Here is a 26,616-nt window from a genome sequence, read left to right on the forward strand (position 1 = left end):
ACAGTTAAAGAGCTCTGGCTGCTCTTCCAGAGGACCCAGGTTCAATTCCCAGCACCCACATGGCGGCTCACAACCATTCATAACTCCAGTCCCAGGAGATCTGACACCCTCTTCTGTACCCCCTGGGCCCCAGGTGCCTACCCATGACACACAGACAAACATGCAGGCAAGACACTCATACACATAAAATAATAAAATACAAATTAAAAAAAAACCAACCTTCTTCTCCAACATAAAGTGCAATGGTGCCAAGGTCTCTGCCGGCCCTGACATCCAGATGCGTTTATTTTCACAGAAAAAGCCCAGTCTAAACAGCTGTGCCAGGGGTGTGGCCTGGACCAACTGGGATTACCCAAACTACTTGGGGTATGTGGATGCCACTAGCCCCACCTTTCCTTGGCCTGTCCCACTTTACTCTCGTCAGCACTTCAGGAAGAAGTCTTACTGGAACCTTCCCCTGACCCCCGACCCACCAACCCCACTGGATTCCAAGCTCCTGGATCCCAGAATACAGCACCTCCAGCGGCAGCATCTCATAGAGTGCTCTAGACTAAGCTTGGCCAGGCTGGACTAGGGGCTGCTTACAGCCGGCAACCAGCTCCAGCACCAGGCCAGTCACATAGGTGGTCAATAACTGCTAACTGGGCCTTTCAAGGTCAGGCTCCAGGCAAGACTGAGAGATCCAGGTGGATCCAGTTAGCTCCCTCAGCAGCCTGTGCCCTGGAAGACTAAAGACCACCCATTAGGGCTGCCTCCGGTAGCTCTCTACCTGGACATTGGTGGTGCTCAGTAGAGCCTGCTGCCTGCTCTGTGCCAATCAAGCCCTGGTCATTTGAGACAAAGGTCATCTCTGATTTATAGAGAGGCAGTGGCCCCTCCTTGAGCATTCCTATGTCTTAGCATTCCTATGGGTCCCAGGACAAGGCTTAGGTCCCATTCAACTAACCCAGCCTTGCTTGGTCCCAGCCCACTCCAGAGTGGGCATGTAATAGAGACTAGCTCTTGTGCCATCAAAGCCCAGGCAGCACTTAGCACCAGACCTGGGTTCTTGAGAGGTGGGCCGTGGAGGGGCTGGATGGGTCAAGTCATCCAGCCAGTCCTTTAGTTGTGGCCTACTCCAGCCTGGAACCCAGCCTGCTTGCTGAGGCTAGGTGTCATGTCGATGAGGTCTGACGTCAAGGCCACTCCTGTTCATCTTTCCATGCAAGCCGGTCTCCATCTATGTGGCAGGGCTGTGGCCCTGTGGATGCTTCCACCCAACAGCTGTGTGAAATGATGTCACCTGGGCCCAGCGTAGCCGTACGGGTGCCGCAGCAACAGGCTCTGGTGGCTAGGCAGCACGTGGGTGTGGTAATGCTCCACCATGCTGCCCACACTTGCAAACAGAACCTCACCTTCCAGGTAGAACTTAGAATCCTGCAGGAAGAGAGGAGGCGGGTTCAGCAGGGACTGAGTGGCCCACTGTCTCAAGCCTATGTCCCCCTCACCTCTTCCCTCAGCTTCTCAAAGGGGAAGGTCAGCAGTGACAATGGCACTGATAGTCAGGCTCGCTCCCAACTGCCCACGTTCCCTCCCTGTCTGTCCACACACGTCAGGCCTGGGTTCTTGAGGTCTCCTGTCAGTAGCCTCTCATTAGCCTCAAGGGCCCAATGTGAGAAGAACTGCTCTCAGGGCAAGGTCTGTGAATAAAACCAAGGGCCAAGGGTGGCTACCCAGTACTTCTAGAGGAAGGTAATGACAAAACAAGGTTAGAAGATGATGGAGTATGAGGCCATGGAGAAGAGACGGAGGGCAAAGGACAGGGGAGGGCTGATGGTATGGAGGGACCAGTCCAGTTTCCCACTGCCAAATCCTGTCAGGGGCACTCGCTTGGCTCTTGCTAAGCCTTGAAGCCAGGGTCCCTACCCCATCCTCAGAGCAGGGCCCAGTTTCCCACCTTCTCAAAGATGCGATAATTCCTCACTTTGTTTGAAGATTCATCCCACACGACCAAGACCTAGAAGGAGGGAAATATGGGGTGGGAGGCTTAGAGGAGGTTGAGGACTGGCCACCAAAGCCTGGAGTGGGGAGTAGCAATTATGGGCTAGACGCTGCAGCTCGGGGGGTGGCGGTGGGGGTAACGTAGGCTACGTTCCAGCTACAAACACCTGTACAGAGATAGCCCCTCACCCTGAGGCCATCCCTCTGCCCTTAGAGAGCCCCTGACGCTAAGCAGTGAGAACCATCTCTCACACGAGTGAGGTGTGGTGTTAATGGATATTCAACCTCTGCCCTACACGGTCTCCCTATGCCTCCGCACAAACCCCACCCTAATTCACACTCTATGGCTCCAGTTGGAAGACAGCCACATTCACACCCAATTTACAGAAGTCATTGAGTTCTGAGAACAGAGAGAAAATGTGCCACTGGGCAAGGACCCCTAAGAAAGAATTCAGTTAAGGTGCCAAGTAAGAGGACAGAGGGCTCTGGTGGCACAGTGGTACTTAGGCAGCCGTCCTACCTTCCCTGACTTGGTAGAGGAGTTCCGAATGCAATACAGCCCATCCTGAGGCTCTCCGCGAGGGTTTGTGGCTTTGAACAACCTAAAACAAAATGGCCATGTCAATGGGCAAACCTCCCCAGACAGCTTTCATAAGGGGTACCCACTAGACCCACTCCACTACTGGGCTCTCTGCCCACTCTTGGTTGTCAGTTGTAACAGAGGGTATAACCCTAGAGGGCTTGTAAGAATAAAAAGGCCAATCCAGACCCACTGCTATCATATTTCCTGCCGTGCTAAGGCCCCACACAGCACCAAAGCACTAACGCTTGCCTGACACAAGTGAGCAAGGGAGACAAGGGACCTCACGTTGTCACAGCACTTTGCACTAACCTTTCCACCTCGCAGGACTCCGTGGTGTTGACAAACACTGAGTTAGGCAGCGGCACCTGTAAGAGGCCAACAGTGTCACTGTCGAAGTATGAGTGACCCCTGCACACATCTCTGCTCCCCTAGCTGGCTGCCACCTGCCTCAGGATACAAGGCTTTGCATGGTGTCCCGTCCCCCTTTGTGTAGGAGAGCCAGCGAGGGCCCCCAGTCTATAGCTCTCCCATGTCTGCCCAATTGCTGACTGTGGGACCTGGACCCTCCACTCAGTCTTGCCTTCTCATAGTCTTCATCTGAGTCCTCCTCGCCAGTGTCAGCCTGTGAGGGCTGACGGGCCTTTTCAAAGGAGAAGCCCCTGAAACTCTGTCCATCCGGAGGGGATCGCCTGGAGCAGTAAAGAGGAAGGCAAGAATATTAGCACTCTCAGACACAGACGTCACCCCTTCCTCCCCTCCACACATGACCCTTTGGAATCTTGGTGCCAGCTTTCTCTGGCCCCTGTGGCCATCACTGCTCAGGACAGCGAAGCTCGGAGAACCTTGCTCACTGCCCAAAGGAGGTAGGGGAGTTATTTTAGTCCTAACAGCCCAACTATAAAATCAGGGCTGCCATTAATACTGGTAAGCAGGGGCACTGGCCACCTGAACTCAGGTATTATCCTATAGTGGACACTGCCTGGGCCCAAGATCTACTGTTAATATCTGTGAGACTGTGACAAAGTCACAGCTCTCTTAAAGCTACAAGGAGGTGGACAGATTGGGGGAAGCTGAACAATGTAATCTGACCACAAAGGACACCTACGGTAAGAGCCCAGCCCACTGCACAAGTAGCAGGCAGTCCTCTTGAGCCTAGTCTCCAAGCCCTTAAGGGGAATTAAAGGAAGCCACACGTGCTCTGAGACACAAATGTGTATCAGAATGGATGAGACTAGATATCACCTGCGTCACTGAACCAGCCAGGGGTAGGGATACCAAATGCTTCTCCTCAGAATGTCGGGGGTACTGGATAGAGAACAGACTGGGTTGAGGGAACCTATTGGCTGGCAGCAAAGGCACAACCCAAGCCAGACTCACTGGAGGTGGGGAAGAGGCGTGTTCTCTGGTCTAGGCAGCACTGCAGGCCGAACGGTAACCTCAGGCATGGACATCTTCTGCACCGGAGGCCTGGGGGCTACGGGGGGCACAGGTGCAGACTTGGCTGCTTCCCTTGGAGAAGCTTCTTCAACTATCTTCAGGAACTTGGGTTTATTGGCAGGCACAGGTGGGGGCTCAGATGTAGGTGGCCCTCGGGAAGACAGGTGGAATGACTTGAGTTTGTCACAGTTCCTAGAGGTGGTAATGGCCATGGTGGTAGAGCTGGAGACAGAGCTAGTCCCGTGGCCAGGGGTCCAGGGTTCTGGGCCAGGATTCGCACTGTCTCGGAAGCAAGGATGTTTCCGGAGGTTGGGCACAGTGGGTACGTTGCTCACTGGGGGATCACTCATCCTCCGAGGGGTAGCAGGCACCCTGAGGCTAGGCTCTACTCGCCTCAGGCCCAGTGGGTCCTTCTTAGCATCCTCAGGGGCAGGGCCAGTGTCCAGAAGGCCTCGCTTAGGAGGTGGGGGTGGCAGTAAGGGGCTTGGGCTTTTGGAGGTGAAAGAGTGGGCACGGGGCAAGTCAGAGAAGGCTGGCTTCCGAGGTACAGGTACAGGGGGTGGTGGGTAGGCTGGTGGATAGGTCAGAGCATCTGCAGAACAAAAAATAAAAGCAAGTTGGTACCACATAGAGGCTGAACCACCACCATCCTATACTAGCAACAGACAACAAGAACCAACCAGGTCTGCACTTCTCATGGCCACACCTTCAGCTGCCAGCCGCAGTTCATTCAATATGCATCCTCCATGCCTCATCCTTGCCCTACCTAACGCCCAATGTCTAGCTGCCACCCAGCTTTCCCTGGGCCCAAGCCACCACTGCTCCCTGCCACTTCCCATCCACACTCCTGACGACAGTCCATGTAAGGTTTCTACAGCCTAGATGTTACATGAAGAGCTCTTAAGCCTCCCACGAGTAGAAGAAAGCAGAGTTGGGATTCCCAGGCCTTCACTTGAGCAAGGGGAAGGGTGAATTTTGAACAGAGATGAGCAGCATGGGCTAGAACCCCTGGGGTGAAGATGAAAACCTGTGTTTATAACGAGCAAACGGTATGACATCAGATGTCATAGGGAGCTTCAGGACAGTAGGTCCAGGACAAGTGGGAATGACGTGAAAGAAATGAGACCTGAGGCCTGGGTTGTCCCTCAGTCACAGGAAGGGTGGGGATAACCCTCAAGAGGTAAATGCAGAGAAGGAGGGTCAGAGGGCATCTGGAAGAATGAGGCCAGTGAGGAGTGGGGGAGTTCTGTCTAGAGGGTAGGGGGAAGAGTGACGTAGAGCATTCAATGAAGGCTGCAGGTACCCTGAATGTGCCTACCTACAGCTCAAGGACAGAGACTGCTTTCTCACTCTCGGAAGCTGGGTAATCAAGTTGAGGACTAAGGCAAGAAGTGTGAGAGTAGGAAATTAAAGCCGGTGGTCTGGTCGCTGAAGGAGCATCAGCAGAGCTGGCCCGAAAGCAGCGAACAAGGACACCAACACCTACAGCTAGTCAGACGGAAGGAGGAAGGTCAGCAGAAGACGGCAAGTAGAAGATGGCAATCGTCCCAAGACATAATGACAGACAAGACAAAGCTGGAGTGTTCTGAGCAGAGGAAGCCGAGAAAGTATGAGGTATAAGGAGGTGAAGGACAGAGACATGACCTTCCTCCCAAGCCCTGGCCGTCCCTGTCACTCGCAGAGATGTGTCTGTATACTCATCTGTCTGTGTGCCTCAGGGGGTGTAGTAAACACTGAGTCAGTCAGAGATGACAGCCTGGCCCACAGCTATGATCCACTTGTTGCCATGGGCAATGGGCCTGCCTCAGACTAACCCACCTCTCAGTGCCCCTTCGTTTTCAGTCAGCTTCCAGGACCACCCCTCTCTCCTGACCCTCCATCCACACAAGGTTAACTTGGGAGACGGCAGGAGCAAGGAGGTAAAGCCAACCAGCCCCGAGCCTCTGATTACGTGGATCACAGCAAGGAAACTGAGTCCACCCACAGCAAGACCCACAGCCTGCTAGGCGTCGTGGTACGTGTTTTTTAATTCTGTAGTCAGGAGGCAGAGACAGGCAGATCTGAGTTTGCAGACAGCCCGGTCAGGAAAGATTCAGGACAGCCATTATTACAGAGAGACCCAATCAAACAATAAAGACCCACCAGCTTAGGAGAGGCTCTATTCTCGGTCTCAGTCTCTGGACTCTACTCACCAAGGAGACCCCAGGCCCGGCTACATTACCTACCTTCAAGCTTCATGGGTCCCGGGGAATCAGGCTCCAAGTACGAGTCTTCCTCATCCTCATGTTCGTAATCTACGTGCAGTGAGTGGAAGATGAGACACAACACAGACCAGGCCCACTGCGTGCAGAACAGGCGGCATGGCACCCAGGAGGCAGGGGGTGGAGGATGAGGAGGTAGGATCTGAAACCTGAACTCCCACTGCTAGGGGTCAGAGGCAGAGAAGCTGCATCACTCTGCCAGAGGACAGGGTAGGGGGCAAAGCCAAACGCGCTTTTCTCTCCCTCCGGGCAGCCCACGCGGGTTCACTGTCAGCAGTCATGAGGTCATATGGCAGGTGCAGAGATAGTCTTACCTTCGTTGTCTGTGGGATATGAAGATAGGCTGATATCTATAGGTCGCTCAACTGCACCATAGAAGCTGTCCGTGTCTGAGCTAGAGTCACTGCAACCCAGAGCAAGGAACAAGCAGTGAGTACTAGACTAGGTGTTCTTGTGAACACTCCCAACACCACAGCCACACAGATATATGAACATATACAGACACAAGGATAATCCCTCACATGTGTATAGGGACACAAAGATCATATAGCTCTCTATATGACATTTGGGCATCATGTATGAACATAGGAACTGGAAGCTTGGGACCATCTATGGGTGCCACCTCCTTGCCCCATTGTGGTTTTAGCCACTCTGACTGACTTGGTGCATCAGAACTGTCCAAATGACTACTTCTTGTCCAACCCGACAGCCAGGAGCTCTGGATTCAGTCCAGGACCCCAGGGCAGGTCCTTGAGAGTGCCCAGCCCTCCCTGGATCTCAGTTTCACTGACTAAGATAGGATTGACTTATGTTCCCTAGAGAGCCCTGCTGTTTGCTGGGCCATCTCATGGGTGAGGACGCTGAGACCAGGAATACTACACTCGCCCCAGGGATGAAGTAGACACCAGGGAGTTAGGAATCCAAAACTCTGAGCTGTAAATGCTGGGCCTCCATAGTAGGGGAAGGAAAAGACACATATGAGCCCCACATAGGAGTTAACAAATAAGTACAACAGATTGAGAGAGCAACAGAGCTGGAAGACAGACAAGAACAGAGGTGTCGCATGCACACTCACACATGACTATGTAAGCAGCGTGTGCTTCCACACATGACGCTTGCCTGGCACCTCCAGAAAAACCTTTATGGAAGTGATTATAAGTCTAGTCCCCAGGGACTAGAAGGGAGCCCTAAGAGCCAAGAAGCCCTGGGGACTCCCCCCCACCATGTCCCTCGGCATACCTGGTATCCAGAGATAGTTCCTTCTTCTCATGGAAGTGGCCAATTTCCCTGCGTAGCATGGCCATCCAGCTCTGCAGGTCAGGAAGAGCCATAGTAAGTATGACGTTGCCCAGAATGGGGTCCCCCACGCTATCCTCTTCCCACTGTCTAGCTCTCTATCGTAGCTGGTCCAAGGAGAGGAACCTAGCTGGGTATAGCATAGATCACGTGATTCAGACATGAAATCACCCTCCCGGGGCTGCGGCTGTCCCTCAGTCCACTTCAGGCTACATCCTGCTGGCATATTCTCATGGTGAGTACAGGCACCAGGCTGTGGGTCCAATCCACCTGGCTGCCCATATACCTCGACCAAGACTTTCTCTTCAGGATCCTAGCCTCCTGTCTAGAATTCATGGGAGGTCAGAGCCTGATGATCAGTGTAAGCACTTCAGGCAAGTCCTGCTCGGCTCCTGGGGCCCTGCTACCTGCTGATCACCTTGCGCTCATCCTCAGAGGACGCTGAGAAGAACCACGTGCGGTGTTTCTTGCTGATGTGAATGATCTTGAACGGGAAGACATTGTTGGATGTGGTCTCCTCAGCTGCCCGCATCACTCTGAGGGCACATTGCCAGAAGTCACCAGCTCATCAACCCCTGTAGCTGGACTTTTCCTACTAGGGGGTTCTTCTTTTTCCCACCCTTTATTCCCCCTTCCCCCCTGTTTCACCCACTATCACTAGACAGGAGAGAAAGGACTATAGAGGGAAAGGGTGGGGGATAAGTCTGAATCTAACTTCTTTCTCCTTATTTCTTCTATGAGCACAACTACAAACAAACCACAACCAACTCCCCCAAATGACCAGCAACCGTGAACCCCATTTCTCTGAAAAATTCCCAGAATTCCAAATGTCCATTGCAGAAACTATCTGCAGCTGGCAAAACCATGCCTCCGTTAGAGCACTGAGCAAATCACAATCAACTGCTGCAAAGCACTCCCAGATCTCCACACAAGGGATTAAGGCAAAAACAGTCTTACAATATTTCCGTGCTGTTTTTTTTAAGAAACCAAAATTCTAGAATTCTCACTACAAAGCTCACCCCTGAATTGATTCCAGCACTCAGCATCATGCCCTGGCGAACATGGGCAGATCTGGGCAGTCTCTGCCTGCTTATGCTCTCAGTAGAACACCTAGATGCTTTGCAGAGGTAACAGAGTATGAGCTCAGGAAGGCGCTGCGTCTGTGAGGACTTCCCATGAGAGCAGAGTGCAGGGCTCAGAGACAAGGTCCCATTACTCTCCTTGCCCATCAGAGTCATTCATCAAAGTTCCCTAGCTTTGCCACACTCGGCCCCTGGACTGCCTCTTGACTCTGTGGTCTGCCCCCTGATGTAGGGCTTTCTCAAACATCAGTCTACCTAGGGGAGTCCTGCTGGCTGGGCACCTGGGCCAGGGTATCTGCCTGGCTCATCACAGGTGCTGGCCAGGGCCTCTCAGGCTCAGCCCACCAAATGGGGTGGACAATCTTTAGGGTGCAGTCACATCGGTCAAGGGCTACCAGTCTGGGGAAAGTGACTAGGGAGAGAGCTTTGATTAGCTAGTGCCTAGGGCTAGACTAGGGACCTGGCCTGGCTACTTTGGCAAGGTTGGCTCATCGAGGCTATAGTCAGAGTGAAGCAGAGGCCCATAGCAACTAGAATAAGCAGGATGGGCTAGGCCTTTATTGGGTGACAAAAGGCTCAGTCTAATGCTACAAGGCAAAGAGCCTGGGTCCCTACAGTCCCCATGGCACAAAAAGAGCTCAAGATAACCAATGTAGCAGGGAACTGAACTGGCTCTGGGAAGACCCTAGAGCCAGAAAGTACATGAAGAGCCTGAGTTTAGCATAGTCTGGGATGGATGGACTCGGGGCTCTCTGGAAAAGGGGGGTGGTGAGTGAACAGCAGGACCAGAGGCTGAACAAAGAATTTACAAGGTGATAATTCAATGGGAACTCCGCAAAGTAAGCTACCCAGGCCCCTGGTACCTGAACCCCCAAGAAGTTCCTAGTAAAGGCCTCACCCCACACATACTGTCCCACCCTGCCCTCAGCAAAAGCCAGGGTAGGTAGAATAATAGCCAGCAAGCAGATGAAGGCCATCTCAGACAGCTAGGGATCTGCTCTGTGGCGTAGGGCGAGAGGGAAAGCAATTGGCGGGGGAGGGTGGTGACAGGCAGATGGACACTCACCTGTTGTAGCCGCTCAGTGAGAAGGCGCCCTGCGGGGAGGCAGACGTGCTGCTCTTGAAGTAGTAGATGCAGCGCTGGTGGATGATCACAAAGCGGAGGGGCCCTGGGGACAGTTCAGCGGCAGAGGTGAGCCACAGAGCCACCAGTTGGCTCTACTCTGGGGCCCTCTCCAGAGGCCCTGGGCAACATGGAACCAGACCTCTGAGACTGCAGAAGGTAGAGCCGGAAGCTGAGCGGGTGTGCTGCCCTGTCCTTGAGCTTTCTTTGGGGTCACTGGCACACTGGCAAGTTTTGGGGCACCACCCCAGGGAAGGCCTAGCCACCCAAAGAAAATGGGTAGATTAAGGCCTCAAGAGACAGTAAGAAAGGGTAGAGCCTGGACCAGAGGCCTAAGGAGGCCATGGCAGCCTTGCTTGGAGCAATAAGACTACTGAGGAGGTGAGGACCTGACCGGGCAAGGAGAGCAGAGCTTAGGCACCCAAAGCTGGCTGATGAGAGCCACAGGGACCTGTTGTCAAGCTCCTCTGTTCCCGCCCAACAGTTCCTCCTAACCCTGGGCAAGGCTAGTTTATGGTTCTTTCTTGGAAGTTGTCTATACATTGATATGCACACAGGGTCCAATAGTCCAGCTAGAGCAACGCAGGGGCAGGGAGTCCCTGGCAGAGGGCATTGCGAGGGCAAAAGCATGGAGTGCCCATGGCTGACCAGAGAGCTAGGCAAGGCTCTTTGCCGCCAGCATCCTGACACTCACTCTGCTGACCCCTGGCCTGGCACACGGCATCATTCTGTGCCACGTGACTCGCCAGCTCACCCACAACTCACATGCAAGGCAAGAACAGCACTGAGGGACCAGACCTATCAGGCCACACTGAGGTCCTCCAGCCTTGGCTGCAGACTGAGGCACTCATGACTTAGCTGGTCAGTACGTACACCAAATGTTCATCCTCACTTTGCCTAGCTATACTAAGCTGGATCCTGTGACAGGGCCCGGGGTAAGGAAATCATCAGGTTTACCAGGTGTGCCAGCCGCCAGAGAAGGAAAAGAAATCTCAGGAGGCCCATTAGAGCAGTGGAGAAGCAGAACCAGGTCCCCCCTTTGAAACTCCCGGGATCCGGTGACTCACATTTGAGCAGTTGCAGCTGGGTGCCACCCTTCTTGTGCAGGTAACCAGCCTTGGCCACACCACCAGGCATAGTCAGCAAATTCTGGGCACCAATGGCCTTCATGGGGACAGGCCAATGCATTTCCTCAGCCTCCATGAAGCTGCAATAGAAGCAAGAGAGACAGGACTCAGCTGGGGTGGACATCAGGGAACAGCTTGGCAGGGGATCCTGGGAGAGCAGAGCCAAGATCCAGAATGCAATGTGGAAGGTCAGGTCAGTGGAGGAAGGCTCTTCTTAAGTCATCAACTCTTCTGGGTGAGACTCTGGGGGGGGCGATGCTACAAAGTCAGTTCCCAACCCCCTTGGCCACACACTTGACTCCAGAATGCTGAACACAATCCTGTCTTCACCGTGAATTCATTGAGCTCATGGCCCCAGAAAGATTGGGGCAGTAATGACTGAACTCAGAAAACCCTAATCTGGGTACATCCGGTCTTATGCCATAGCTACCCCAAGGTTCCAATGTCACAGGCACTCACAAGGTGCTTGCTTGCCTTAGGCGGGAAGTCAGGGGGGGCTTCCTGGAGCAGGGAATACTGGGAATCACCCCTTGAAAATGGCTGTTCAGAAGGACTGAGGCAGGCTTTGGGCACCTTCTCCACTAGGTCTGACCTTCCGTGGAGAGAAAGTAAGGTCTTGAGATGTCTACCCTTCCTCAGTAACTTCTGTCCTTTTAAAGTCCTGAAGTCAGGTAATAGGAGAAGAGCAAGCCAAGAGCTCCCACTTCCTCGGTTTAATGATTTGGGCTCCTACCTAGTTTGGCTTTCTAGAGGAACTCCAGCCTTGGTTCTTAGAGCTATAAATTGGGAGCACAGGGTGGACTCCGCACGCCCTTGTCATCAGTGCCATGAGGGCCATTTGGCAGGTTTGCTAGTATTCACTTTATCAGCCCAGTGTATCAGAACTCAGAGGCTCCTTCCTGTGAGGAACCCCAACTAGCAGTCACAATTGTCCCCTAAACTGGCATTATTCTGTTGGTGCCCCCACTTACCCCATCAGGTCCTTCTTTGGACCCCTGAGGAACTGCATGAGAGTAAGGTCAGTGGCCTGCTCTCAACAAGGTGGGACGACTAGGGAGTGATCCAGAGGGGCAGGCTACTGGGATTCCTATTACTACAGGGTCAATCCCCAAGTGCATACACAGAAAAGCCTCCAGGCCCCGGGTGGCCCAAGCCTGAAAGCTCAACATTCAGAAGGCTGAAGCGGGGAGATCCACTGCGTCAGAAAACGAAAGGAAAAAGGATGAAAATCAATCAAACTCTTGTCAACGGCCAGGCTCACGCCACCAAATATGTTAGAGAATTAAGTTCCGTTGGCTACCCCAACACACACACACACACACACACACACACACACACACACACACACACACACACGAGGAGGGGGAGGAGGGGGGGGAATCCACTAACACTCAAATGCACTTGGTCCATAGTCCCGGCCAGCAGGAGCAAGGTCAGGGCCATTGGTCCTCGAACCGCAGGCAGAGGTTTGGAACAATAGCGCGACCACACCCCCACGCAGGGCCAAGGGGGAACGCGGGTCCGAGCACAGCAGTGGGGTACGAGGTGGGTGCCCACTCCCACACCCATCGGGGGAGGGTGCTAGCAAATGGACAGACAGAGTGCCAGGCTCGGGGGCCCCCGGCCAGTCAACTGTGGCTGGCCCATGCTCCCCTTTGTTCTGGTTAGACGCCGGATAGCGCCTGGGGCTCCATGGACTTGCAGTCCCCGGTCGTAGTACAGAGGCTGGGGGCCCTGGTCTGAGGAGTGAGAGTCTGAAGCGTGGATGCTCAAACCCAGAGCTGGGGCCCCAGATCTCGAGCCCCAGGATCAGTACTCACGGTGTCCACGCGGCGGGCACAGCCGGCTTCCGGGGGGCGGCCAGCGCCCGCCTACCCTGTGAACAGCGACATTGTCCAGAGCCGGGCCCACCAGCCGCAGCCTCATCCCTAGAGCCCGTCTCCCGCCAGCCCCAGCTCCGGGGCCGCGACCCAGAGCCCGCCATAGCTCGTAGAGCCCCAGGCCGGAGCGGCCACTGGCTCCTCCCCTCGCGGGCGGAGGAGTAAGGGCTAGGGGCCAGGTGAGGAAGCGGACCCGCCCCTCCACACGTCAGCTTCTCCACCCACTGCACTGAGGGTGGTGGGCTCCAAGAAGTGGAAACTTAGAAACTTGTGCCTATACAGTCCAGAATTAAGAGCCATCTAGACAAACAAGGAAGCCACCGAGGCGAATGAGGAAGTCCCGTTCATATTCCCAACACCTGAGGATCCCAAAGTCCCCGCTTGTGGATCGACACCCAGTTTGTGCCTTGGATATGAGCAGAGGAAATAGGGTACCATGTTACCTTGCCAATGTCCACTCCATGGGTCTCCCTTGGGACAGAATTCCCCCCCAAGGAGTCAGGGGTCCAGCCCTTGGCAGCTCTCACCTACTGGGGCTCTTTTGGGTGTCAGTCCCAGAAGAGTGTTCCTGGCTGCCTAAGGCTGGTAAAGACCTGCTGACCTCCTAGGTATCCTTCCTCCTCCATCTCCCATACAATACAGGCTGCCCCAAGATGGACTGCCTGCGACAGAAGGCAGCACCCTTGCCCTTCTGAGGAGTTCTGGTAATGTTCCTCAGGCTTCATTCCCATCCAGCTGTCCAATCTACGTTCTTCTCCCTGGAGTCCAAGCCTCTAGATTAGGCAAGCTCTGCTGGCCCCTTCCCACTAGGTGCAGCCTTGAGGTCCCTGCAGCTTTCTCACTCCAAGAGGCTGGCTGGCTGGCTGCATTGGTTCCTGGAGGAGCACCTGCCTTCTTACCCGGAACAGTAAGCTGCCTCCTCCTTCCAACCACCCTGCACTACAGGTCCCCCCTCTCCACTGCCTCTGAGCAGGCCACGCCTCTGCCAGCCTCCACCAATTTCCTTCCCTCGCCTTCCTGCCAACACACCATTCCCATCTCATCTTTAGTCTAAATACCACAGACACAGTCCTGCCTGGGGGTGTGTGGGGTGTGGGGAGGGTGTTAAAGAAGGTCTCACTCTGTAGCCTGGCTTTCCTCTACCTTGGGATGTTCCTGCCTCAGCGCCCCCCCCCCCAAGGACTAGTATTACTGCTGTATACTCACACTCTGCAACACTCTGGCACCTCCTAATTCAGTCCTACCCCTACTTTCAACCTTTTGTATGTGCTTTGCTCTGCCCCCACCTTCTGGGTCTCTGTCTCTGCGCACAGACCCTACTAACCTAAGCCCATAAGAATTCACCTTAGTCCAGGTTGTTCCCACTGCCTGCTGTTGCAACTCAAGTAATTTAGCCATTAAATATTAGATTCCAAGAACACTAACCATATACAAACTCACCCAGAAAACATAAGACCAAAGCCATGAGGCCAGTATCACCCCAATACCAAAACCCAGATAAAGCTATCACAAGACAGAACAATAATTCTCTGAGGTTGGTTTGTTTGTTTTTGTTTTTCTTTTATGACAGAATCTTACATAACTCAGGCTGGCCTTGAACTAGCTACGTAGCTGAGGATGACCTTGAACTTCTGATTTCCCTGCCTCCACATCCTAAGTGCTAGGATGACCATGCCTGGCTTAAACAGTGCTGTGGACTGAAACTAGACAGGGATCTACCAATCCCATATCCCATATCCCCAGCCCCAAACCCACTTCTGGATATAAGCATAAACATTCTCCACAAGATGCTAGCAAACTGAACACAACGCCACATAAGAAAATGTTCTATAACATGAACAAGGGGGATTTATCCCAGCAATCCAAGGTCGCTTTAATAGTTGAATACAATTAATATAACGCACCATATTGATTAAAGAACAAAACCACACGATCATCTGAAAAGATACAGAAAAAGAACTTGCTGTTATCTAAATCTTCATAATAAAGAAACTAGAAACGGGGCTGGAGAGATGGCTCAGCGGTTAAGAGCATTGATTGCTCTTCCAGGGATCCTGAGTTCAATTCCCAGCAACCACAGGGTGGCTCGCAACCATCTGTAATGGGATCCGATGCCGCCTTCTAGTGTGTCTGAAGACAGTGACGGTGTACTCACATACATAAAACAAGTAAATAAATCTAAAAAAAGAAAAAGAAACAGAAGGGAACATATTCTAAACCTAACACAGGGTGTCTAAGGAAAGCCTACAGTATTACAGCTGGAGGTGAGAGCTGAGCATTTTCAGTTCCCTGAAAGGCAGGAACCAGGCAAGGAGTCTGATCCCATTGCTGCTTTTCACATTGTACTGAAAGTGTGGTCAAGGCAACTGCATTATGATAAAAAGAAACTGAATGTCGGGCTGAAGAGGCTCCTTAGCGGCAAGGAGCCCCACTGCCTTTGCAGAGGATCCAGCACCCACAAGGAAGCTCGCATCTGTGTGCGGCTCCAGATCCAGGGGCTTCAATGGCCTCCTCTGGCCTCCACAAGCACTACATACAATTGGTGCCCAGACAGAAATCAAGTGTCAAGATAAGAAAACAAACGAACAAACAGAAACAAACCCTAAGCAATGACTAGATGGCTTGTGCAGCATAAACTCCAAGGAAGTTAGAAATTATCAGGACTAATAAGTGGATTTTGCATGGTGAAAGGCTGTACTAGCAACAAGTCTGGGAACAAATGAGTTTCAGTGTTCCTTTTTCCGAGTATTGCCCATTACTGGTAGCTAGTGACACAGCTTCTCTCTACCTGACACCAGCCATAGTAGGTCATCATTATCCCTCAAGCTTAGCTTTTGGGCCCAGCACAGGGTGGGAATCCTGGGTGCCCCAAGTAAAATAGACTCCTGCTCCCGGTAGGTGGTTGGACTGAGGATTGCTGAAGGGAGCTGACACAGCCCTGCTCTGATCTGTCTGGAGCTGCTACAAGGAAAGATGAGCCAACCTCCTCCCGGCTCAATGCATGGGTGGGGTTGAGTGCAAGAGTAAAGCAGTCTCAGCCCCATCTTTTTTCAATTCAGTGGCCAGCAGGAGAAGGCCCAGCTACCACCCTGCTTCGGGCAGAATGAAAGCTCGTAGGTGGCCAGTGAGCAACCGTGGAGAGGGTGTCACGAGAGAGTGATGCTCGGCCTCATCTCTCCCCGGCCTTCTCACCTCAGAGACAGAACTGGGATCACAACCCCTCCAGATGAGCCCTGCCTGACACCAGCTGACCCTGCTCAGGAACCCAATCGCCAATCCAGGCTGGGAGCAGAAAGAGGATGTGGCACCCGAGGGTGACTACCGTGCTGTGCTAGAGTTCCTGGAGAGTTTCAGCCCAGCTTACAGACTCCAGCATCGCCTGTGCCTGGGAAAACTGAAGAGAAGCTAAAGAACTCCTGGCTTGCCTGTGGACAAAGAAGACTCTTAGCCACTCGCTGACGGGCTAGCCACCTCAGTCCCCACAGCACCACCCCAGCTCCAGGGACCTAAGAGCACAATTCAACTCCTAAATACTGGGGAGCTGACGGTTCGTGGGGTGGGGATGCTCAGTCCCCTTCTCTGTAGGAACAGCCTGGGTGGGCTGGGCCACCGTGGAGGAGAGTTTTGAGGGAGAGTGTGTAGACAGTGCAAAGCCCACGCTGCCCTCATCTTCCACTGAGTTCTTAGCAACAGAGGAGATATGGAGAGTCCAGGCTCTGAAGCATAGCAACAAATCCCTCCTCAGGAGGAGGCTGGGGCAACAGGGTCAGGACTCATTTGCCAGGTTCACTGTGCTTCGTGAATCCTTTTACTCGTAGCTGCAGGCCTCTCCCCGGCCCCACACCAGGGCTGTGGAGATGTGCAAATGAGTGGTTGTGGCTAGAGCCCATGAGACCACGTAGAAGGTGTGCATGTGTGGACATGCATTTGAGCCTGTACGTTGATGTGCTTGCATGCACACCAGGAAGACTGGATCCCTGCCACATTCCCCAAGTCACGTATCGATGCTTCTGTGTACATCTTCCTCCCAGCCCTTCTCATAATTGATCTTATTCAGGGGACCCTGTTTCCAGAGGATGCTAGAGGATACCGACTGAACCACCCAATAAAAGCAACTCTGTGCCACAATGGCAGCCTGAACAAGTCCAGAGGTAAGCTCCATGGCTTGTACCTGCCTCGGGGCTCTATGAACCTACAGGGGTGAGGGGTCATCACCTACAAGGCTCTGCACACCTGGTTAACATCACAGGTGTTATACTCACATGATGTACATGTATGCACATTGACACGTGTGCATACATACATGCATATATGAGCCTATATACAAACTCAGAGTATAGCCTATGAAGCTCTGGGCTCTGACAGCCCCTGACACCTGCAGATATGTTCCCACCTGCATGAAGGACACTTATTCTTAACTGTGATCAAGCTGGACTGCTCTTTGTAAAGCTGTAGGGGTCCCAACCCAAGGAAAAGGAAACCAGGTAACACTGGGGCACTTGTGAACACATATGTTTTCACACATACATGTACACATGATCTCATACTTTTTTTTTTTTTCAGAGCTGGGGACCGAACCCAGGGCCTTACGCTTGCGAGGCAAGCGCTCTACCACTAAGCTAAATCCCCAACCCATGATCTCATACTTAACCCTCATATGACACATACACATGCACATATACTCATTGTGGTGGTTTGAATGAGAATGGCCCCCAAATGCTCACATATTTGAACGCTTGGTCCCCAGTTGGTAGAACCGTTTGAGAAGGATCTAAGAGGTGTGGCTTTGTTCTAGGATGTGTGTCACTGGGTGTGGGCTTTGAAGTTTCAAAAGCCCCATGCCATCCCCACTTAGCCCTCTTGGCCCTGTGCTTGTATCAGATGAGAGCTCTCAGCTACTGCTCCAGGCCATGCTGTCTACCTGCTACCGAGCTTCCTGCAGGATGGTCACAGACTCTGACCCTCTGGAACCGTGGGCTCCAGATTAAGTACTTTCTTTCATGAGTTGCCTTGATCCTGGTTTTTGTTCTAGCCATTGGAAAGTAACTAAGGCATTTTTGTTCTCTTAGGAACTGAACCACACATGATCCACAATCACACATGCCTACAGACACAATCACACATGCCTACAGACACAATCACACATGCCTACGGACACAATCACACATGCCTACGGACACAATCACACATGCCTACAGACACAATCACACATGCCTACAGACACAATCACACATGCCTACATACTTTGTCATGTGTCCAGGCACATGCTCTTGAAGCTACCAAGATGGTTCAGCAATTAAAAGTGGGTGCTGGGGTTGGGGATTTAGCTCAGTGGTAGAGCGCTTGCCTAGCAAACGCAAGGCCCTGGGTTTGGTCCCCAGCTCCAAAAAAAAAGAAAAAAAGAAAAAAAAAAGTGGGTGCTGCCCTTGCAGAGGACCCCTTTGGTTCCCAGCAGTCACATCAGTAGCACACAATTACCTATAATTCAAGATCCAGAGGGTCTGATATGGTTTTCTTCTAGACTCTGTGGGCAGTGTCACACATACATACACACTTAATCAAAAATGACATATTGGGCTGGAGAGATGGCTCAGCGGTTAAGAGCTCCGACTGCTCTTCCAGAGGTCCTGAGTTCAATCCCCAGCAGACACACGGTGACTCACAACCATCTGTAATGGGATCTGATGCCCTCTTCTGGTGTGTCTGAAGACAGTGACAGTGTACTCATATACATAAAATAAATAAAAAAAAATGACATATTTTTAAAAACCATAAATTCATGTGCTCACATTCACACATTCTTACATACGTGCTTGCTCACACACGTGTGCTAATATACATTTGTACCATACATATATGCAAATCGCCTAGATATTCACACCATATACACACAAAGACACACTTACAGCCTGCTAAGACCCTTCATGGGTGGTTCCTAGAAGCTGGCCTGGCCCAGCCCACTCCCCAACTGCTCATCAACGTTGACAGGGTGGGTCATGAACTCAGTGCTTTGTACTTTACAGGCCAGGACAATAAGGCACGGAAGGACTTGCACTAGGCACTCCCCATAGGTCAGACTCTATGCTCTTCAGGAGCCAACCCACATCACCATCACAACACCCTGATATGCCGACCAGGGCCAGCCCCACATCTCCAGTGACGATATCCAGGGTCAAAAGAGCCAACAATTCATCCAACACCGCACGTGGTAAACATCCAGTAAGTCAGAGCCGTCTACCCTCCCTACCCAGCCCACTGCCTCACCGGGGCTGCCCCAGCTTACGCTGCCTCACGACTCTTCCCTCTTAGTTTCTCTTTCTTCCTTCCTCTTCCCAGAATCTTCTCTGTTAGAGAATCAAAACTAAAATTCTAGAAAAGCCCAATGACCAGTCATACCAGATAACCCGGGGGTAGGGGAGGAGAGGGTCCCCATTGCTGTCAGCTTCACAAGGACAGCCCCCTCTGGTCAGTTTTCTGAGGCCTTGGGATTACCCACTTAATGTCAGGACCTTGAACACAGCATTCTCATGCAGGCAGCCAGGACTTTCTCATGTCCTCTTGAGCCCACATGTGTGTGCACGCATGCCACACACACACACACACACACACACACACACACACACACACACACACACACACACACACACACACATGCACAATGTGTAGACACAGAACCTAATACCAAGAACCACCCCACACAGGGCTTACAGTAGGAAGGGTTCAGAGGCCTGGCCTTCTCTCTGGTGAGCTGTCTTCCTCCTCCTCCCCACAGCTGCTGTTGGGAGGTATATAATGGAGTCTTAAGAGTGTTTTAATGGCCAGTTTCCTCTCTGGGCTCCATTTGGCCCATTCAGATTTAGGGGCTAAGTAGACAGAGGCCAAGTTCCTTGGAGTTTATTGCTTCTCACAGGACTGACTCCAAGAGCTATCTATGATCCTTCCTCCCCCTCCCCCCACCCAAGTCCTATAGTGGCTAGGCCAGTACCACCTCCAGAACCCCAAATCCAAAGCTGTTCAACACCTCATGGCACTGACCCAACACATGGCACAACTTCCCGTGACCTGCTGAGGACAGGTGTCCTTGAGTCCAGAAAGGCTATTCAGTCCGGGGACTATGGGGAGGCTCTGCAACCTGCATCCCCCAAGCATGAGATCCTCAAGGCCCCGGCTGCTCCAGCACTGCCCAGCCTGCAGAGCAGCTCAGTAGGCTTCACGGGTAGGGGAAGCTGGGGCCAAGAGGGTTTCCTCCTTGTTTGGGACTTCCTGTTAGTGGGCAGTCCCAAGGAGAAGGCGTTTTCTGACTTCCCCCACAGCACGGTCCTAAAAGCCACCTGGGGCCCAGGGCAATACTCCCATCAGCCTGCTGGGTTTGGGCCTCTGAGTTTACTCAGTTCTGGGGCCAGCTGCGTGCCTCCAGAGAGAGCTTCCTCTAGAACCTCCTGGCCCAAGTCTCCAGGCCCAACTCACACTATCAGACCATGAAGCCCCTCACAGACTAGGGTGTCTGGTATCTCCCATTGGGAGCTCATTCCCTCCCCATCAGACTTCCCTACAAGGCACACTCAGAGCTCTGCCTTGCACCTAGTACCTGTGACTTTCAAGATGGGTATTTCTGTGCCCTTTGACACCAAGAAACTGAGAGGCTAGGAAGGAGCTTGGGCCCAGACGTCAATCTCGTCCTACAAGGACTCTCTGAGTTACTCTCCGCCTCAGCTAACACCTGGCTTTCTGGAAAGCATTCTTGCTGTCCACACGGCCTCAGTGGACAGCACACTGCTGTTGTCCCAGGGTTCCTGCCCAGTGGCTCACTTAGAGTAAGCCCCTCCCAGATATTTCTGCTCCCACAAGCCCAGCTTCTTTCTCTGCTCTATCCTGGAAACCACCAGGTGGAGAAGCAGGAGTTTCAACTCCAGCCACTGAGTACCTCTGCTTCTCTTTGCTGAGCCCCAATCCCAGGGTAGGAAATGGGGGGGATAGAAAATGGATGGAAAGGGGGGTTTCTGAGACCAAGGGCCAACTTCATGGCAGGACTGAGTTCAAAGACTACGGGGTTCCTAAGAGTTGTGGAGTCTCTACTTTGCCCAAGAGGCACCCTCCTCCCCAACTCCATGGATTCACTTCTCTGTCTGTGGCTCTGACTCCAGTGGCCCTGAATACCAACCCCATGACTGGTTTTGCAAGTACCTAACCCTTCACAGGCACAGGCCTGTATGTCAGCCGCTCAAAAAGGGCAGCTTGCTGAAGAGGCTGCCTTCCCAACGTCTGCAGCCTCAGCTGTGCAGCCAAGATCTCCAGGCCACGAAGGCGGCCAGTGGGCTAAAGAGCCCTGGCTATCACCTGGAGAGTGGAAGGCCTCAGCTTTGCTGTCTGGGCCTCCTTAGGGTGGGCACAGATCCCCAGCCTCCCTAAGCCACTAGGCTCTACCTCTGAGGCAAGTCCCTCCCTGCTGCAGAAAGCTGGGGGCAAGGCGTGAATAGGATGTGGGAATGCAGGCCTCTCCTCACTCTCCTTCTCCTTACCAGCAGGGCTGAGCTAAAGGAGCAGGTGAGGGGCCCTGAAGCATGCAGCAATGAGTACAAACCAGTGGGGCAGTTTCCAGAGGGCACAGGGCATTCGGGAGCTGTGGGCTCCAGAGGACATGTGAGGCCCAGGGAGGCTTCCTGAAAGAGAACCCTAGGTCTGATTTCTAGAACAGAAATGGGCTGAAGAAATCACACTAGGAAGGGCTCAGGGTGAACAGCACGGGGGAGTTCAGAGGGGGAGCCAGGCTCTGGGGAGATTAGGGGCAGAGAATATTGAACCCCAACAGAAGACGAACCAGGAGCCAGCCAGCTCTCTAAAGTATGTTACCCCTTGCCAGACAAACGGAAGACTAGATACAGCCTAAGGCAGAGGCATGCACCACACCCATGCCCAGTTTTTGTTCCCACACTCCTCAATGCAATAGAGGTCAAAGTGAGCCACACCCACCCTGAACACCCCAACCAGGTCTCCAACCCCAGGCCCTGACCTGTAAGTCTGTAGGGGAGACAGAGCCCCAACAAAGGATTCAGACCAGTGTTGGACCTTCCCCCTAATCCCAGCCTCTAGGAGTCCTGAGCTATGTGACCTCCTCAGGCCTCAGTTTCTCCAAGCGCCAAGACCCCTCCGTGAGGGTCACTCCACCACCTTCACCTTGTACTCTAATGTGAGGTAACAGCAGAATCCCAGCAGGAGGATGGATGTATGTGGCTGGGGTGAGCCTATCCTTACCAGCACTGGGCTGCCTTGACTTCCACTCTATCCTCATACTCTGGACTGGTGCCTTAGGTTTCCAAAGTTGAGGACCCCAACCCAAATCAGGTCAGACTCAAGGCACTTACCAGGGAAGGTAAGAGATATCCAGTAAAGCTAAGCAGGGGCCCAGGGTTAACTAGCACAGAACTTTCTTTCAGTCAGGGTCCTGGCATGCCTCGGCCTGTTCAGGAGTGAGATAAGCACCTAACACTATCTAAAGGGTACACAGTGCTGGCCCTGCCCTGATACCTCAAGCCTGAGAAGAGGCTAGCCCTGCTGACATCAGCACCCTACTGAGATTTGGAGGATGGCACAGATATGACCCACAGCCAGGGATCAGTGGTATCGCATTAGAACCCACTTCAAGCACACAGAACCCCTGTACCGACCCTGGTATCTGCTGACCAGCTGTCTATACAGCTCAGGCACTGAGTGTGCCAAGGGCAAGGAGAAGAATATTCCAGTGGGAGGAGGAAGAAGAGGAGGAAGAGGAGGAGGAGGAAGAGGAAGAGGGAAGAGGAGGAGGAAGAGAGAGGAGGAGGAAGAGGAGCAAGAGGAAGAGGAGGAGGAGGATGAGGAGAGGGAAGAGGAGGAGGAGAAGAGGAGGAGGAGAGGAGGAGGAGGAGGACGAGGAGGAGAGAAGGAGGAGGAGGAGGAGGAGGAAGAGGAGGAGGAGGAGGGAAGAGGGGAGGAGAGGAGGAGGAGGAGGAGGAGGAGGAGGAGTGAAGGAGGAGGAGGAAGAGGGGGAGGGGAGAGGAGGAGGAGGAGGGGAGAGGAGGAGGAGGAGGAGGAGGAGGAGGAGGAGGAGGCCTTGCCTCTATCTTGCCTTGGGACCTGTGAGTCCCTGAACTGTGAGGGGATAAGCTTCTGCTGTTTTCAGCTCTCTAGGATACAGGACTCCATTAGTGTTGGCCCAGGACTTGGTCCTGAATGGAGCCTCATCCAAGCTCTTGATGGGATCTGACCTGCTCCCTGTATGCCCTATCAAGGAAAGGCTAGCTCTGTGAAGCTGCATCTCAAAGGGGTGGCCCTAAGCTGGCTCCCCTGGAAGTCACATCCCTCTGGAAGCCTCTCACAGCTCTCATACAAGGGGCGCCATACCTGGTTCAAATCCACCAAAACTGTTGTGCCCATCCCCCCCCCCAAATCTGTTCTTCTGTGGCTCAATCAAGCTGTTTCAACAGCACAGCAAAGGCTAGACCAGCTCTTTGGCTGAGGGGATGTGGCAAGACCACTGTTTCCTGCTCCAGGGCCTGGCCATTCCCAGCACCTACAGTTTGAAACTTAAAGCCACTTCCTTTGAGGGCTACCTAGAACCTTGCCCTTTCTCTGGAATCACATCAGCAGCTCAATCCTTCCCACCAATGTCACCAAATGTGACACCAGCACTCTTTATTGACCTGCATCCCACTAAATCCCCAGGGGCCCAAGAGATGGATGAGGAGGAGCCAGAAGCTGGGCGTGGGTCACACACAAGCAGCATCTCTGGTGTGGCTATAACCAGGACATCCCTGAGTCCAGAATGTGTGCCTCAAAACTAAACTGCACTCAAGGGTCTCTCATAGAATTGACGTCCATGTTGGCTATAGTCAAGGCTCACTGATGTTGACCGGGTGATACCAGCACAAGACTGAGCCAGGGTGCTAGGTGTCTACCACAAAGCACAGCACCAACTCGTGATGTCTTTATGTCCTGGGATGCCTGACCAGGGCTTCCTTTCCCACGCCCCGTATGTCACTTTTCCTAATAAGCGTGCCTGAGCTGGGTGGTGGAGTGTCTCCTGTGCTGACGGCAAGCTGGGGGTGATGAGCTCCAGGGTTCCAGGAGACCCCCACACTTGGTGCAGAGTCTGCGCTAGCCAGGAGGGGGCAGCACACTAACTTCAAGGAGGATGACTGGGGAAGTGTCACGTGTTGAAGATAACTAGTCCCAGTACGGCGATGGGTGGGTGGGGCTGGGGAGAAGGAAACAGGCAAAATCTCCGGGAAATGCACGCTGGCCTGGCATGATGGCTGCTGCGGGCTGCTCCCCTACCCCAAACCACAAGCCAGCAGAGGCGGCTCAGGATTCACACTTCAGTTCATCACAAACACTGACAAATTTCCACCTTTTAATTGCTTGAGAAAAAAAAAAAAATCTTTCAAGGGTGCTGACGTATTAGACCAGGTCCACCCCCGAGTTCCTGGCACCTCACCCACAACTGCAGCCTGCATCTTTCAAGCTCCTGCCCGGCTTGACTCAGAGGAGTCCACTCCCCCACCACTCAGTGCAGTGAGCCTGGGCGTTCTGATCCAGGGCTTGTACTAAAAACACTTGGAGCTGCCCCCTGAGACTGCTGCCACTCCATTCTGAGTTCCCCACCTAATGAGCATCTCTCCGCTCAAGCGACCTCTGTGCACAGATTGGGTCAGCGGCTAGACAACAGATCCGCTGTGTTCAGCGCTCTACCGCTCTACCGCTGAGCTAAATCCCCAACCCCGCCCCCCATCCCCAGACTCTTAACGCACTCTCAGCTCAGTTTCTTCACTGAGGAATAGATCCCACAGCTCCCGCGTGGGCCACCTAGTGAGGTGACCAGCTTCCTCCAGGATACTGGGCTTCCACTGGTACAACCTTCCTGCCACGCTGAACCTCAAGCAAGCGTCAGAGAATGTTTTGGAAATTCTCTTGCTTGACACCCCGCAACACCTTCCCATTGCACTCCCATAGGTCTGGTAAGAGGCTCCATCATCCCTCTAACCTTTGCCTGACCTGCATTCCCAGAGTGTCGGAATTTGATCCAAACACACTAGAATACATTCTAGCTCCACACAGCGGAAGGAATTCATTTTACCCTCCCTGCTTCCCAAGGCCACTGTCTCCTCTGGAGGACCCTTCCCAGTCCCTCGCAGAGTCTGGCTCCCTCTGCGTTCCTCCCTTCAATGCCGTTACCTATACTCTGCCCCAGCATCAGCGCTTGGGCACAGGGACCTCTCTAAGTCCATCCCCTGTGTGTCCTGGTATGTGCCTATGGTGTCCAGTATGACATAGGCGACGGATTCTTCTTATAGTCTCTGTCTGTCTCCCAATAGCTGTCACCCCAATACCCCATAGCACTCAGCTAATGGTACTTTCTTGCCAAATGAGACCAGACTTGCCATCTAGACCAGTGGTTCTCAACTGTGATCCCTTTGGGGGATCGAATGACCCTTTCACAGTGGTCCCCTGTCCGATATCTTGCATATAAGATAATTACAATATGACTCATAACAGTAGCGAAATTATACTCATGAAGTAGCAGTGAAAATAATTGTATGGTTGGAGGTCACCACAACATGAGGTAACTGTATTTAAGGGTCGCAGCATTAGGAAGGTTGAGAACCACTGGTCTAGACACATGCACCCACCTTCTTCTTCCTAGCAGAGGAAAAGGGGGTTCTTTTACATGGAGAATGTCCTTGAAGCTGTGCACTCTGGAGCAGGCACTGAGCCTTCCTGGGTTGAGCTTCTCCTCACAGTACCTGTGCTGATAAAGCAAGAGTAACGAGTTGCTGGGCAGCTTACACCCACACCTTGCCCCTGAGCCGCTCCTGATCCTCTGAAATCCTTAGGAATATAGTCAGGGGCAAAATCTACTAATAACTGTGGAACGCTGTCTCCTCTGAGGTCAGAGCTGAGCCCTGCAGTCAAGGGCGGGGCCTTCCCAGGTCCAGCCTGCTCTACCTCTCCAACATCCAGCAGCTGAGAAGACAGAGCTCCCATCCACTAACCCCTCCTGGAGACACCTACATCAGAGGCACATGATGGGGCCAAGACATGGTGGTCAGGAATCCAGAGAGGATCCTGCCTCCAGCTGGACCAGGGAAACCAAGGGATCTTCCCTTGTGCCAAGGCTACTAACTTGGAAGCTCACAGTCACCTGTGCCAAAGCTAACACTCTGAGGGAGCCTCACTGCCCCAGGGTCCTAGAAGGCATTTTTCGTTAAGCTTGGCTCAGAGCAGCCTTGGGACCCATCCCTGGGAAGACACCTGGATCCCTCAAAGGCAGAAAGTCTGCCCTCCATGAGGACAGCAGTGCTGGGTCCCAGTCTCTGTAGACAAGGCAGGGCTCCGGGAAGGAGGCTAGGGGCCAGATGCTCATACCAGAAAATTCTGGCAAAGAAACAGAACCCCAGGCCTCAGCTCCTCAAAAACTGCGAAGTCCGAGGAGACATTGGGGCTCAGGACAGAGGGATGGGCACCTGCTTCGCCACAGTCTGCAATGAAGCAGACGAGGAGTACTGAAGAGCTGAAGGCCCCATCTCTCATACTCAGCCATACTCTGGTGACCAGGTACGAGGGGCAAAAGGAGACAGTCAGAGCGTCACTCTCTATGGGCAAAGCCCACAACCTGACCCCCAGGATCCAAGCTGGCATCATCGTCTATCTGGGACTGCCTATTAATAATCTGTGGAAGTGGCCACCTCTGACTCACACCCTTGTGACATCCATTCCACCAGACACTGTGACACATCAACCAGCATTGGGAAGCAATGTTTCATGTGAGTTAGCCAAGCCAGCGGATTACACAGACAGCTCTTCAGATGGACGAC

At 53.1% G+C, this 26,616-nt stretch overlaps 1 protein-coding gene across 2 annotated transcripts; it reads right to left on the reverse strand.

The window, feature by feature from the left end:
• Positions 1-223: 223 nt before the first annotated feature.
• Positions 224-19,918, reverse strand: Sh3bp2 (SH3 domain binding protein 2). 2 transcript variants are annotated; one of them, XM_032916584.1, is made up of 13 exons: positions 19,791-19,918; positions 10,830-10,969; positions 9,706-9,808; positions 7,976-8,093; positions 7,501-7,571; positions 6,576-6,664; positions 6,226-6,294; positions 3,941-4,592; positions 3,144-3,252; positions 2,873-2,928; positions 2,501-2,582; positions 1,937-1,996; positions 224-1,416 (listed from the first exon to the last, which is right to left on the reverse strand). In XM_032916584.1, the coding sequence occupies exons 1-13, from the start codon at positions 19,916-19,918 to the stop codon at positions 1,279-1,281; spliced, it is 1,815 nt and encodes a 604-aa protein (XP_032772475.1). In that variant the 3' UTR covers positions 224-1,278. The 2 variants fall into 2 exon arrangements, with proteins under 2 accessions (XP_032772475.1, XP_032772474.1); XM_032916583.1 differs by lacking the exon at positions 19,791-19,918 and adding an exon at positions 12,710-13,692.
• Between the last annotated feature and the right edge of the window lie 6,698 nt (positions 19,919-26,616).

The sequence above is a fragment of the Rattus rattus genome, chromosome 11, assembly GCF_011064425.1.
Source record: "Rattus rattus isolate New Zealand chromosome 11, Rrattus_CSIRO_v1, whole genome shotgun sequence".
Taxonomy (NCBI): Eukaryota; Metazoa; Chordata; class Mammalia; order Rodentia; family Muridae; genus Rattus; species Rattus rattus.